General features: G+C 30.0%; 4 protein-coding genes across 4 annotated transcripts; 1 reads left to right on the forward strand and 3 right to left on the reverse strand.

The window, feature by feature from the left end:
- Window positions 1–38: 38 nt before the first annotated feature.
- GO595_001252 (eIF-2-alpha kinase GCN2) lies at window positions 39–2,576 on the reverse strand (the record flags this gene model as incomplete). The annotated part of the gene is made up of 1 exon (XM_067914030.1): window positions 39–2,576. The coding sequence occupies one exon, from the start codon at window positions 2,574–2,576 to the stop codon at window positions 39–41; it is 2,538 nt and encodes an 845-aa protein (XP_067778552.1).
- A 2,171-nt stretch (window positions 2,577–4,747) lies between these two features.
- Window positions 4,748–6,145, reverse strand: GO595_001253 (major facilitator superfamily transporter; the record flags this gene model as incomplete). The annotated part of the gene is made up of 1 exon (XM_067914031.1): window positions 4,748–6,145. One exon carries the CDS (start codon window positions 6,143–6,145, stop codon window positions 4,748–4,750), a length of 1,398 nt encoding a protein of 465 aa, XP_067778553.1.
- Window positions 6,146–6,855: 710 nt separating this feature from the next.
- Window positions 6,856–7,854, reverse strand: GO595_001254 (putative choline/ethanolamine kinase; the record flags this gene model as incomplete). The annotated part of the gene is made up of 1 exon (XM_067914032.1): window positions 6,856–7,854. The coding sequence occupies one exon, from the start codon at window positions 7,852–7,854 to the stop codon at window positions 6,856–6,858; it is 999 nt and encodes a 332-aa protein (XP_067778554.1).
- A 2,901-nt stretch (window positions 7,855–10,755) lies between these two features.
- Window positions 10,756–11,826, forward strand: GO595_001255 (Cyclin-dependent kinase D-2; the record flags this gene model as incomplete). Its single annotated transcript, XM_067914033.1, has 1 exon — window positions 10,756–11,826. The coding sequence occupies one exon, from the start codon at window positions 10,756–10,758 to the stop codon at window positions 11,824–11,826; it is 1,071 nt and encodes a 356-aa protein (XP_067778555.1).
- Between the last annotated feature and the right edge of the window lie 2,232 nt (window positions 11,827–14,058).

Here is a 14,058-nt window from a genome sequence, read left to right on the forward strand (position 1 = left end):
ACGATTAATTCTTTCATTCAATTTTTAATTACAAATTTTCAGGTTGATTTATTCGCAATGATCGTAACAGATTTGATTTTGGTAATAACATCCTTAACCTTATTAATTTCATCTTGCATTACCAATTTTGAAGGTACTAATGTTAAGTTTGATTTATCTCTTTCATCAACGAAAGCCAATATATTAATTATTTTCGCAAAGGTTTGATTGTTTCCATCCAGATATGAATTTCCATCATTTGGAGCAAACGAAACAACAATTTTTTCTTTTCGCATTGCAACTGCCACTTTTTGTAAAACAGCGAATGCTCTGTTCCAATATTTTTGTGGACAAATCTCTCGAGAAAACTTATCAAGAGCTTGGTTTGGTAGTACCCTTGAACACACAATGACGATTTGTACTTCGATTTGGATACCAAATGAACATATTCCATTTTCATAACAAAAAGTTAATGATTTTAATGGTATATGAACGGATGTAATGGTTGGATTTTTATCTATTGTTGTCTCATTAGCTTTATTGCTTCGTGTATTAACTGTTCCAATATAAGCAAGATCTACATTGTTGGTTCTGATTTTAACCATTAAAGAATTCCCAATGTTACGTTTTGGCTGTCGTACTTCGATGCGCCATTGGTATGTATCAATGTATCGAATATATTGGACAATTGTTAATATCTCTTGAAGACTATCATGAAGTTTGCCTTTTGTAGATTCCACAATTGATTTAAGTTGTTCGTATGTGATATATTGTATTTTAGTTGATAAAGATTTGGATTCAGGTTTTGATAATTCTTTGAGAACTCCACCATGACAGATAACAATTTTTAGTTTTTCTGTAGTGTTAGGTAAAAGACGTGAAAAATATGCGAAGGCAAGATCTAAAGCCTCGAAATAATCATCTTTTTTGCGTTCTGGAGAAGTTATATCGTACGATAGGATTTCGTCCTCAATAATTGTGCCAAACCGTCGGCTGAGGTGGAAAACGTTTCTTTTTGAATATGTGCGCAACGATCGAAAACCGTTTTTTTGAATCCAATAATGAAACGGTTTTGTGACGCTTGATGGTAATGAGTGTAAAGAACCATCATCCAGCATCACAATGATACCCATTTCATCATGACTATTACATTGAAATGTGGTGTTAGAGAAATAAAACCCACCAAAAGTAGTTGCTATGTTATAAAATTCTGTGATTGCATGTGACTCAAATTTGTTCATGTAAATATCAGAAGTATTCATTCCATCAAAATCACTTAACCCAAAAGGCATTCTTCTAGAATCAGCAAATAATGCTGATAATACTTCAGGTGCATGAGAATCAAGTGTTATAGTTCCTGCTGAGATCGCATTCGTTAAAGTCCTTAAATCAGATCCATCTTTTTGGATTTCTATTGATGGAACTAATTTAGCTTGTAAGAGATCAATTGCAGATGGTCTCTTATTAGCAGGTTGCATTAATAAAGAAACAATTTTAGATTGGATAGGGAATATTTCACTCCACTTCTTAGGAATAATTCCTTTATAAACAAGATCCCTTAATATGACTTCACGCTCGTGATCGTTCTCAAACGGGTGCCACATTTCAAAGAAGACGATACCAAAGGCAAACATGTCACTTTTTGGATCGATGATTTCCCTCGAGTCGTTATAAGGGAACTGAAGCCGAGATGACGACTCGCTAAAATCAGTAAGTTTCGCATCTTCACCTTCTATGAAGATGTTACTTGGTGTCATCATGTTGTATACAATATCATGAGAATGAAGATAATGAAGTGCTTCAAGGATTTGTTGTGTAATACGCCATTGAATACCGTGAGACTCAAAGAATTGAGGATCTTGTAGATGGGTTTTAAGACTTTTACCATCAATGTAATCCATTTGCATAAACATGAATTTTGTGCTCTTAGTAATAGGCGGGGATAAACAAAAGGCTTTAGAAATTGAAAGGGCTGCTTCTTCATCACATTCATCCACCCATGAGTTATAATATCGAACAATGTATCTATGTTGAAGTTGAGTAAGAAGAGCAATTTGTGATTGAAGAGCTGCAATTTGATCGTTAATAGGAATGACTTTTATAGCATAAACTCGCCTATCGACACGATTTCTTGCTCGAACTGTTGATTTATTGCATAATGAGATAATTGAGAAATCGTTAAAAAAAGAGGACATCTGAGAGCTCGAGAAAATCTTTGGTGATTCATCTAGAAGCTCTCTAACAGAAGATGGAAGAGTTTTACATTCTGATAATAATTTTGAAACAGTTGTTGGAATTGATTCAATTGGTGGTCCAGGTTGAGCAATAATATGAAGTTCATTGATAAGAAAATTGGCACATTCTTCGAGACTTTGCTTTCCGGAACATGCTCGAAATAAACAATAAATTAAAAATGAATTTTGTAAGTTTGCTGATTGACCAATTGTAGATGGAGCAAAAAGGTTTGTACGCTCACGAATCCATTCATCAGATCGATTTCTGTTTAATGAAGTTTCAACAAATAATTTGGATGTCTCGATTGGGTCAGGAAAATGTACTTCTTCAGCTACAATCTTTTCTTTATCCCATTTGATCATTTTAATTTCTTCTATTAATAAAGGAATTATGTTTTCTTGGTTTTTAAAAAATAAATAACAATTATTAATTGTCTTATCTATTTTACGCATTGAACCAGGAAACACCTTAGTGGAATTTATGATTTTTATTATTGGTGGTACTTGTGGATATTTTGAGGATATACTTAATGAAAAAGTTATATTTTGAGATCCTTTTGAAATTGTGATTAAACACGAACGTGGTGAAGTTGTGCGAATTGTGACGCCTTCTATTTGAGATGCTGCATTTAACTCGGTTCGAAAAGAACCATTCATATATATGGTTAACGGTCGCGATTCCATAAATCCTTTTAAAAAAATCTTCAAAATTAAAATCATTAATGATTTAATCATTACTTAATATTAAACAGGTGCATTTCATCTTTTACAATTAGCAAAATTAATCTAATAAATATAAATATCAAAATCAATTGATTATTTTGAAATTGAAAATCTAAGACGTCCGCTGACAATTCAAAAAATATGTGATGCATCCCTCATTTTTGCATCTGTTTTAAATATAATTTTAGTTATAAGCTAGTTATAAATTTGAACAGGGTTCCATTTATTATGCGTTGTAGGGGTTATTTTGAAGACAAAATATTTGAAAGAAAATATATTTGTCAAGTTAATGCTTTTCTTTTTCACTTTTTTATTTTTAATTAAGAGTGATGATGAAGTTAAGCCTATTCAGGAGGCAATTTTAGGAAATTGGGGTATTTCTAAAGTCGATGTAACACATGATTCTCTTGAAAATCCAGATGTTGAAAATTTTACCCTCATTGTTCAAAAAACGGGAAATGAGTTCTACTTTGAGGGAAACTCTTCAAATGGAGAAATTGTCTCTATTTATTTTGATCATAATAATGGAACATTTACATTGAATTTTTCAAAATCCAAGCTGACAATATCAAATGTTATCACAACCACACAAAATGGACTTAGAGGCTGCCATGGAGCATTACTTTCACCTGATGTTTCATATTCATTTATAATTCTTTCATCTTATCGATGTGAATTAACAATATTTAATCGTAAGACAAATGATGTAACATTGTACAGAATGTATAAGGATTTCGAAACGGACAAACTATCAGCTTTTACAAAGTTTGGTTCTTTTCTCTTAAGAAAATCTATATTAAGAGCATTATGAATAAAATAAATTTTTTGGATTTTGTAACAAAAAATAATGTTAAATCAATTTAAATGATCTCATTTTTTAAAATTATTTCATCTTTAGCATTTCTTTCTTTCACTATTCACAACAATTTATGGTTTTAAAACCAAGTTCTCATTGTTTCAATCACTAGTGATAGAAAGAAATATTAAGAATATATATCACCTGTTATTCGATATATCAATAGTGATAATATCAATGAAATATTTTTTACACAAATTAGTATAAAATTAAAATGTTTAATATTTCCTTTTATTTTCTGTATGAGAGTTCAAATGGATGAAATAACCATTTTACTCGATGACTTAAAATAAAAGCATTACGTGGAGAACAAGTACATATGTACACATACAGAAAAATGACTGTTTCAAAAAAAAATTCGAACTTCTTATCCTGTCTTTGCAAGTGTCTCATTAAATTGAACTTCGAATTGATCTGCAAGTTTGAACACAACGTTCATTTTCTAGTCAATTTTATTTCCACATACAAGGCAATGAACATGATTAATTTCTTTTTATCTACAAATTTCACAAAAACCTTTCATGTCTTCAAACGTACCTTACAAAACAGTCGTTCATCATATGATGGCCAGCCGAACAACAGCCGTTCATTCCAGGCGTTAATAAAATTTCTAATTAGTTACTCGGTGAAGATTCGTGTTACTCGGAAAACTTATTTTGAACCAAGATATGTATTAAAGAGAACACTTTCAAACAACACAAAATCAAACATAAAGTCCAACTTTTCTTGTTTCCATTGGAAGAGATTGCTATTCATTGAATTCTTTTTGGTGTTTGAATAATAGTTAGTGAACTTAAACACAAAGATTACGAGGATCAAATTCTTTTTAAAAAGGTTGATAAACTAATGAAAAATTGCACATAAACTATTCAAAACAAGAGGTAAAGAAGAACAACCGCACAGCAATGTCTTATCACAATAATGCAACGATATAATATAGTGATGCATTTACTGATTAAATTTCATCCAAATCCAACCCACTATCTTCATTTTTGCCTTCTTCACTACTTTTTTCATTTTCTTTCTCATTTTTAACATCTCTTGCAATTCCTACAGATATTATAGCGATTATAAAAGAAATAATAGATAACAACCAAATTCCATATTTGTAACCATCTTTAGTGAACTTATTTTCTCCTGGTTGTTTACCATATTTCTTTACTATAATTGAAGAAACTGTTTGGAATAAAGCAGATGACATAAATGTGAAAAAATTAGCGCATCCAACTGCAGTTCCAGATAATGATGGTTGATAATAACTACTAACCATTGGGTATGCAACACTTATTAAAGCATAAGTAAAAGCGCCAATAGATATTAAACATATATAAATTGATATATCATTAAACTTAGAAGGGTCAATTAAGAAAAATATTAAAGAAATGATGAATACTAATATTGATGAAACGAAGCAAGGCCATTTCTTCGAATTAACGAATGTTGCTAAAGGTGGAATTAAAAGAGAACCAAGTATTAACCCGGCTGACAACGCGATTGCTGCAAACCCAGATTTTTGTTTTGAATAACCATGAATATCTTGCAGATAAGGACTTATCCATACACCAGTAAGTGTGAAATAAGGCCCATTTGCAAACATTGCATATACTGCTACAATCCAAAAGAAAGGATTAGAAATAACTTGTATGAGATTCGACCAAAGCTTTGCGATAATTTCTTTAAATTTATATGTTTCTCTTGTCCCTTTCGCAAGATCTTGATTAACAGGTGGATAACCAAGTGTCGTAGGAGAACCTCTTACGAAAATGAGACAAAGAATCGAAAAAATAAGACCAATAACTCCAATTCCATAAAACGAATATCTCCAATCTATCTTTTCAGTTAATATAGCTAATGGGCCTTGTGCAATAATTCCTCCTAATGCGCCAATTGCTAAAAGGATTCCATTCATTATTGGTTGCATATGAAATGAATACCATACGAGAATAATTTTACATGTTGCAACATATGTAGTACCACAACCTAATCCAACTAAAAATCGACCAAAACAACCAACGGAAAGTGTTTTTGATGCACCACAAATGATAGCTCCGATTGCTGCAATGATTTGCATAAAACCAATCATATACGATGGTTCAAAAATATCAACAAGAAGCCCTATAAATGGCTGAATTACACCATATGGATAAAAATAAATAGAAGAGAATATACCAAGATCTGATGTGTCAACATTATAACTTTTGGCCATTTCTGTAGAAACAATGGATGTACACGTTCTTTGAAACATAACGATAGCATATAACACTGATACTATAATGAAAACAAAAACTCGTCGAAGTTTGAACCCAGTTTTTGAAATTTGATCCTTGGATGAATCGGAAGGAGCTTCTTCCATTTATAGTTTCTGAAATAACAAAAAGCTGATAACTAAAAAGTTATGCATAAAAGTTTTAGTAAAATTAATAAAACTGTATGAAAGGCATTCAAAAATCTTATGGAAAATGTCCAGAAAATAAGCATCCAGAAATTGATGTCCTGATTCATAAGAAAATTGTCTTGCGCTGCTAAATAAAATGTCTGAAATTGGAAAGTTTATAATGACATTAAGTACCTTTAATTGTCTTTCTTCATAAATGCTAATATTTGTAAATTAATTCTTTATGTTTAACACCTTAAATTTGCATAATATTGTTTTAAATGTATAAAAAACTATGTTTAATTCTTTGATTTTAACCATTACTTGTAAATATATTTTGAAATTAGTTTTTGCAAGACTAGATAACATTATTAAAGTTCATGGACAAATTTTGAAATTTACTATGTAAAATATTTTTAAAATGATATGAATATAATATATATGTTATATATTTCCCTTATATTTGAAATTGTTCACTGATATTTCTCATGAAGCTTGTTGAAAAAAATCGGCAGTATCAGCTTCACTTTTTGAACAAGATTCTATTAAAGTCGATCGAAAAGTGCTGCAGGTTTAACTTACACATGAAAATCACATATAATAAATCCCTTTAAACCCTTTAAAATTTGTTGAATAATTACAAAAAAAATATCGGATAGTTGAATTTACTTAAATCCAATTCGCATTTCTTAGAGTTCGACAAGAGGTGACTGATCGAACAAGGGGTGCCCCTGAGGAAGGGGCAGTCCAATTTTTGTGAACAATAACCGTTTCTTAGCGTACTCCAAATATGGGAAGTCAATTGTTGATTTGCACGCTTGGAAGATACCCCATGTACCCCAATACAAACATGTGAGTGGCACAATAGCTTCGATTCTAGTTATCCATGATTGGACTGTTTTTTCATCTGGTTCAAACCCATAAAGAGATTTCAAATACAAATATAGAAATCGGCTTTGTTGTTCATATGATGGATAATTGTTTAGGTCAATTTCGAAACCACACCATTCGAAAAAGTGATTTGCAATATCAAAGTGAGGCCATGTGTAAGAAGAATATTCATAGTCAATAACACTAAGTTCATCACCATCCCATAAAATGTTACCAGCAAGTAAATCGTTGTGGCACAAAACAACATCACAGCCTTCCATCATTGTTGATAGCTTGTTTTTCATGTTTTCTAAAAGTTCATTTAATTCTTTAATGCTACAACCTTCAACATTGCTAACAAAAGAAGGATCTATTTTTTCGATGAAGTTTTGAATGATTTGAAACATCGTATTTTCGTTTGTTGGTGACTCTGGAAGAGTTGCTGAATGGAATTTGCCTAAAAGAATTGCCATTTTATCTGCGATTTCAGGCGTACCCATCATATATGGTTTGAGGGGAACACCTTCTTGATAAGAAAGTACAACACAATTTGGATATTGAGCATAAATTTTTGTTAAATTAATCTTTCTAATATGTTCTAATTCTTCTTTTCTGTTAATAATTTCACCAGAACCATCACCAAAAACTTTAACAACATACTTCTTTGAAGGAGTGAATAACGAAAATACTTGATTTGTTATACCACCTTTCATTGATTTTATTTGAACTTGTGAGGGATCATCACGAATTCCAAGAGCCTTTATTAAAAATGCTTTTTGTTCTTCTCTTGTGGCTTTTGCAGGAAAAACTTCGCTCATTATTTTCAATGGTAATAAACCGATCGTTTTCTCAAATTCTCCAGAAATTGAATCAAACCGACTGTTTATTTGGCCACCGTTTTACCAATATTTTTAAACTGCCGGAAATGCATTGAAAAGGTTCAAACGTTCGGACATGTTATGTGAAAAGGATAAATTTGTGCTGTGAATTTCTTATTATAATTTAATTAATGTAAGATCATACAATTTATTAATGTACCTAGTGAAATAATAATGGTATTCTATACAATTAAAAATTATAAAACACTAATTTGTTGGATGAATTTCATCATAAAATATTAAATTTGGGAATATTCCTTATTATAGTGCTCATCATTATAATTACTATGATTCCTAATTCAGAGATAACTATAAAATTTATAATAAGATGGTTTTACTTAAGCATTTTTTATAAAAATTGAGAATAATTTAAGGAATTTCTTCAGTGTTCATGTTGATTGAGTCTGTTAGTTTTTTGCACATCTCTTCTGTTATTGTATTTCTTTCCAAATCGGTGTAATATATACCGTCATTTAAAGTATGCTCTACTTTTATGTTTCTTTTGAAGTTTTTCCAGTTTTGAGTTGGGAAAGGTTTAGTCAAGCTTCAAACATTATAAATACTAATTTGAACTGCATAAAATGTCATATTCAGTCAATTTTACATATTTAAATGCTTACGTGATTTCTTCACATAAGGAAGCAAGTTTCCTACCACACATGTACCACCCACCTACCAAGTTTCCGACACCCCTAATTTTTAAACTAATTTAAATTTTATATCAATTCGAAGTTTTTAATAAAAAACTTTTTATTAATCAAGGTTTATCTCCTTATCCTGTGTCACCTCTAAGTCCGGATAATCACGATAAATACGTTCAGTAGCGTTTACATTCAATATTCCGTTTTCGTCAACATTAAACTTACAATCAATGGGGGTGTATTCATTACATTTAATTTTCTCCAATTTTATTGTAGAAATGTCTTTACTATTATCAGACAATTCATTTTCATCAGCAATAACCTTAAAACATGGAAATAAATGCCAAACCACTGACATAACATATGTTATATTACATGTAAATGGTAATGCCGTTCCACATTTTATTAATGTATCGAAACCATCACTTACTTTTATTCCATAGTTATTGGTGCATATCGGCTCAATTATAATATCGTTATTATATGTTAGGCGCGATGATTGATGCGCCTTTTACAATTGCTGTTAGTGGATCAATTGTTGTAACATTTTTATCACCAAAGAATGAAATAATCATTTCCTTAAACGTTGGTATTTTTGTTAAACCTCCTGCTAAAATTATATTATTAATATCACTTGGCTTTATTTGAGCAGCTGTTATGAATTTTTTAATCTTATTTGAGATACTACTAAATATATCTTCAGTAACATCTTCAAATTCAGCACGATTAAGCGTTTAATAATAGCCAATTCCATTATAAAAATTAGGAATACTAACTGATGAAGCCCTTGATAACGTGCGTATTGCTTTCTCACATTCATTAAGTATGAGATCAGAAATTTCTGATCTTTTGTTTATTTGAACTTTGCACCTTTCTTTCTTTTCGTATTTATTTAATAAGATGTAAAGATAATTTGTGATAAATTTCACGTGCTCCTATCAGTGAATCACTTGACGTGAAAATTGGTTTCACTTTTTTGCCATCGAAATTTATAAGTGAAATTTCAAGTTTACTTGCGCCGAAATAACGAGATTAGTTTCTTTGTGTACACATACCGATTATATTTGAGTAAGTCACAGCTGCAGATAATGTATAAACACTTATATCTAATTCAACTGAATACGAACAAATAAATAATTTTAATGGTGCAGAGCATATTATAGTTGAGGGTGGTGTTGAAGAAATAGATCATATTGCTTTTCATTTTTTTTTACTACCTTCAGTTGAGATTGAAGATTCAATAATTTCAATTTCATCAACAGTGTGAAAAACGTGTGCCAGCTTCAATTACAGCTATTTAAAATATCAGAAGGAAATAAACATTTTTTAAATGATAATGGAATTTTATATAATAAAAATTTTACAAAACTTCTTTGTTGTCCACAAGGAAATGCCAATAAATCATTGGAATTTTATTACTAACTTGGTTACAATTGATTGGAGAAATGCTGAAATTTATGAATAGTAAAACATTAAAATCCCTTAATTTTTTCCAGAAATGCATAAGATGGCATAAAATTGGATGCATTAAATTGCATCTAAAAGATTTTTGTCTGATTCCAATGAACTCAAACACAAGTTGATAAAAAAAGAGTATGGAAATATAAGATTAAATAACATTTATTTAAACTAAATTTTTGTAACATCGATCCACTTGATTCCAAAATTGTTTTGGTACACTCGATTCTTGATAGTAATCATAGTTGAAAGATTCTGTTGACTCAGGTGTACCGAATGAAATCGTTCCAGAAATATGATTAGGAGATGAACTCGAAATCGAAACAGGTGCAATCGATTTTAAGAGTATTAGTTCTTTCTCTGGGATGTAAGTTTTTTGTGCTGATTCAATTTCTTTTATTTCCATTTCTAATCTTTGTATTTCTAATTCCATATCATTTTTACGTTGAATTAAATCGTTTTTAACTTGAAGAAGCCTCTCTGTTTCCTGATTTTGAAAGTTTTCTTGTGCTAATCTTTCATCGTTTATTGCTTTCTTTTTTTGATTATTTAATTCTGATATTTTTACAGGAAAACCTTTTTGTTCTTCTTGAATTCTATTAACTAAATTTTGAAATGAATCTGATAAATTTTGTTTTTCTTGTTTAATTTCTTGAAAGAGTTGAAATGGAAAGCTCATAATGAATAAACGGTCGTTTTTAATTTTAAACGTAAATTTTTCATTTTCACATAACATTTCCAAATGGCACAAGCCCCAAACAGAGCAAATCTCATTGCAGAGAGATTTAAGACATATAAAGTTCTTGGTGAAGGTACATATGGTGTTGTTTTTATTGCCAAAGATATGAAAGAAAATAAAATGGTCGCTTTAAAGAAATTCAGACTTCGAAATGTTAATCAAGGACTTGATTTCAACACTATCCAAGAAATACGTCAACTCTCTGAGTTAAATCATCCCAATATTGTTCGTTTCATTGGTGCTTTTAATAATGAAGGCACACTTTATATAGCAACAGAATTTCATCCAGTTAGCTTAAGTGTTTTAATTTCAAATGACCAGGGTTCTCCTCTTCTTTCATTTGCCCAAATTAAATGTTGTATGCGGATGTTATTACAAGGAATGAAATATCTCCATGAGAACTTCGTTTTACATAGGGATCTTAAACCATCCAACATTCTTATGAGTAATGGTGGCATACTCAAGATTATTGATTTTGGTTTGTCTACCGAATATCCATCAGATACCGGACCAATGCTTTCCCAAGTTGCCACTATTTGGTACAGAGCTCCTGAGCTTTGTTTTGGTGCTCGCTATTATGGACCAGCTATTGACATGTGGTCAGTTGGTTGTATTTTTGCAGAAATGTTTCTTGGTCAACCTTTCCTTCCTTCAAATAATACTGACCTTGGACAACTCCAAACAATTGCCAATGTTTTCGGCCCTCTAGTTTGGCCTGGCTGTGATAAGCTTCCAGGTTTCCTTAAAATCGAACCTCAAATCCCTATCGTTCCTCTATCGGAGCGGTTTCCCGCGTTACGAAACCAAGTTGATGCTCTCGACTTGTTGGCTAAGCTCTTCATATTAGATCCATTAAAAAGGATAACTGCTGAGGAAGCACTTAACCATCCTTATTTCCAAGCATATCCACCACCTTCTTTACCATCTGAGTTACCAATTACAAGCAGAACGCCAAAATCTATAACTGCATATTTGGCAACCACTGGTTTAACTGGTTATACTGGAACAGGTGCAATAACTTCACGTGTAAGATATGCACCTGGAACAACGTTAAACAAAGGACTTCCTGGCTAAAATAAAAATTGTTGTTTTCATAATTTTTAATGAAAAGGAATAAAAAATGTGTGCGATGCATATTCCGTTTTATTTTTTGGCATTGTAATGAAATAATTATTTTTGCAACAATTTGCATAGATAAAAGTGTCAGAAAGAGCTCTTCGAAATAAGTTTATTCAAACATGCTTTGTTGTTGTTATCTATAACATTTTTATTAATTGTAAAATTATATAACAAATTATCGGAAAGTGCTTAATATGTCAATTCAAACATGCGTTGTTGTTGTTATCTATAACATTTTTATTAATTGTAAATTTATATAACAAATTATTTTAATCAATGTTGAAACAAATAAATTATATAATGAATTGCTTATTAAAATAATGAAAATAATTCAATATTTATTAAAAAATCAATATCATATATTGAAATTATTGTCTTCGTTAAAATCTTTCGCAAATGGGTCTTCTTCCACATGTGCAACACTTAAACCAGATGAGAAGTTATTAATTCCTTCATCAATTTGATTTACTGTTATATTTTCAATTTCGTATTTATTTTCGTCACTACTTTGTTGTTTATTAAATTTCCGACGATATATATAAATAACAACAATAACAGCAATTATTATTACAATAACTACACACACAACAACAATAATTATTACATTTATGTTTTGATTATTATTATTATCATTTGTTCCTTCGTTTTGATAAAAAACAGTGAAGAAATCTGAATAAAATGAATATTGTGTCGAATATTGAACAATAAAATAGTCATAATAAAAAAGTATAGTATCAATGTTAGTGTATACTGAATCAATTATAGTGAATGTAATTGTATTTGTATATGTGCTTTGCATTGTAACTGTTTCTGTATTGATATGAATATTTGTCAAAATTTTTGAAAATGAAATTGTTACATCAATTTGATTTGTTGAATTATATATATATATTTGTGTTGCAAATGTATTTGATTTATAAAATGTGTTTGTGTTCGAAATATAAAATGTAATATTTTGCGAATGTGTAATTGATTTCGTAAATGTGTTAGAATTTGTTATAAAGAATTCCATCGTTATTATAATTACAAAAATTTAAATTGTCTTCATCAACTGTTATAGTTTCAAGATGAATACAATATGCAAATACTCCACTTCCAAGTGTTTCAAGTGATTTTGGAATAGTAATATGAGTTAATGATTCACAACCATCAAATCCATGTGTAGTAATAGTTTGTAATGTATTTGGTAATTCAACATTTGCTAACAATTTACAATCCCCAAATGCATAATTTGAAATAGTTGTAAGTGTTTGACTAAAAACAACTGTTTCTAGATAATAACAATACTGAAATGCTAATGCATCAATAGTTTCGACTGAATCACTCATAATAACTGATGTAAGACTCCAATTTTGAAAAGATGATCCTGGAATTTCAATAATTTCATCACCAATTATAAGATGTAGTGCTTCCTTTTTATGATCGTCATTGAATTCATCTACATTAGTTATAGTTAAAGTTTTTGTTGAATCATCAAAAGTTTCAAATGAATGTGAAAATAATATTATAAATATAAATGGAATTATAGATAAATTTGTGTTTCTTTTGTAGGAAATAAAATTTTTAATGAAAATAATAATAACAAAAGAAATAACAATACTAGAAACATACGTAATGATTTTTGGAATCCCATTTTTATTGGTATTTGACATAATATTATGTGATTTTAGTAAATAAATGTGAATGGGACTACCATTGTATACACTGATTTGATTTTTTGCGCAAGGTACGAATGGCATTTTTATGTGAGAAAATATAACATCATTTAATAAAAATTTTGGCTGTTGATTTCCTATGATAATATTTATATCATAGTTCCATAAAACGTTTCGTTTATTTGCAGAATGTTGCATTGTTGCCAAGCAATAACATCCTACATTTGACCTTTTTTTCCAGAATGCATTCCAGTTTTCAAAATATTTAAAGATAATACAAATAGATAAAATGCAAAAACAAGCTGCGTCCAACGTAAGTTTTGAAACATAATTATTCATTTGAAAATAAGATTGTTATTTTTGCTGTCACCAGGAACTTTCTTCGAGGATTGAATATTTTTCAATTTTTGAATCCTGACGTAAAACCATAAGATTGAATAATTGTGAAAAAATACGATCATAATTTTATCGAATGATTCGAAAAGCTAAATTATGATCAAACCTATCGGTTTCTAGAAAATTATCTTACAAA

The sequence above is a fragment of the Histomonas meleagridis genome (assembly GCF_020186115.1).
Source record: "Histomonas meleagridis strain 2922-C6/04-10x chromosome Unknown contig_123, whole genome shotgun sequence".
Lineage (NCBI taxonomy): Eukaryota > Parabasalia > Tritrichomonadida > Dientamoebidae > Histomonas > Histomonas meleagridis.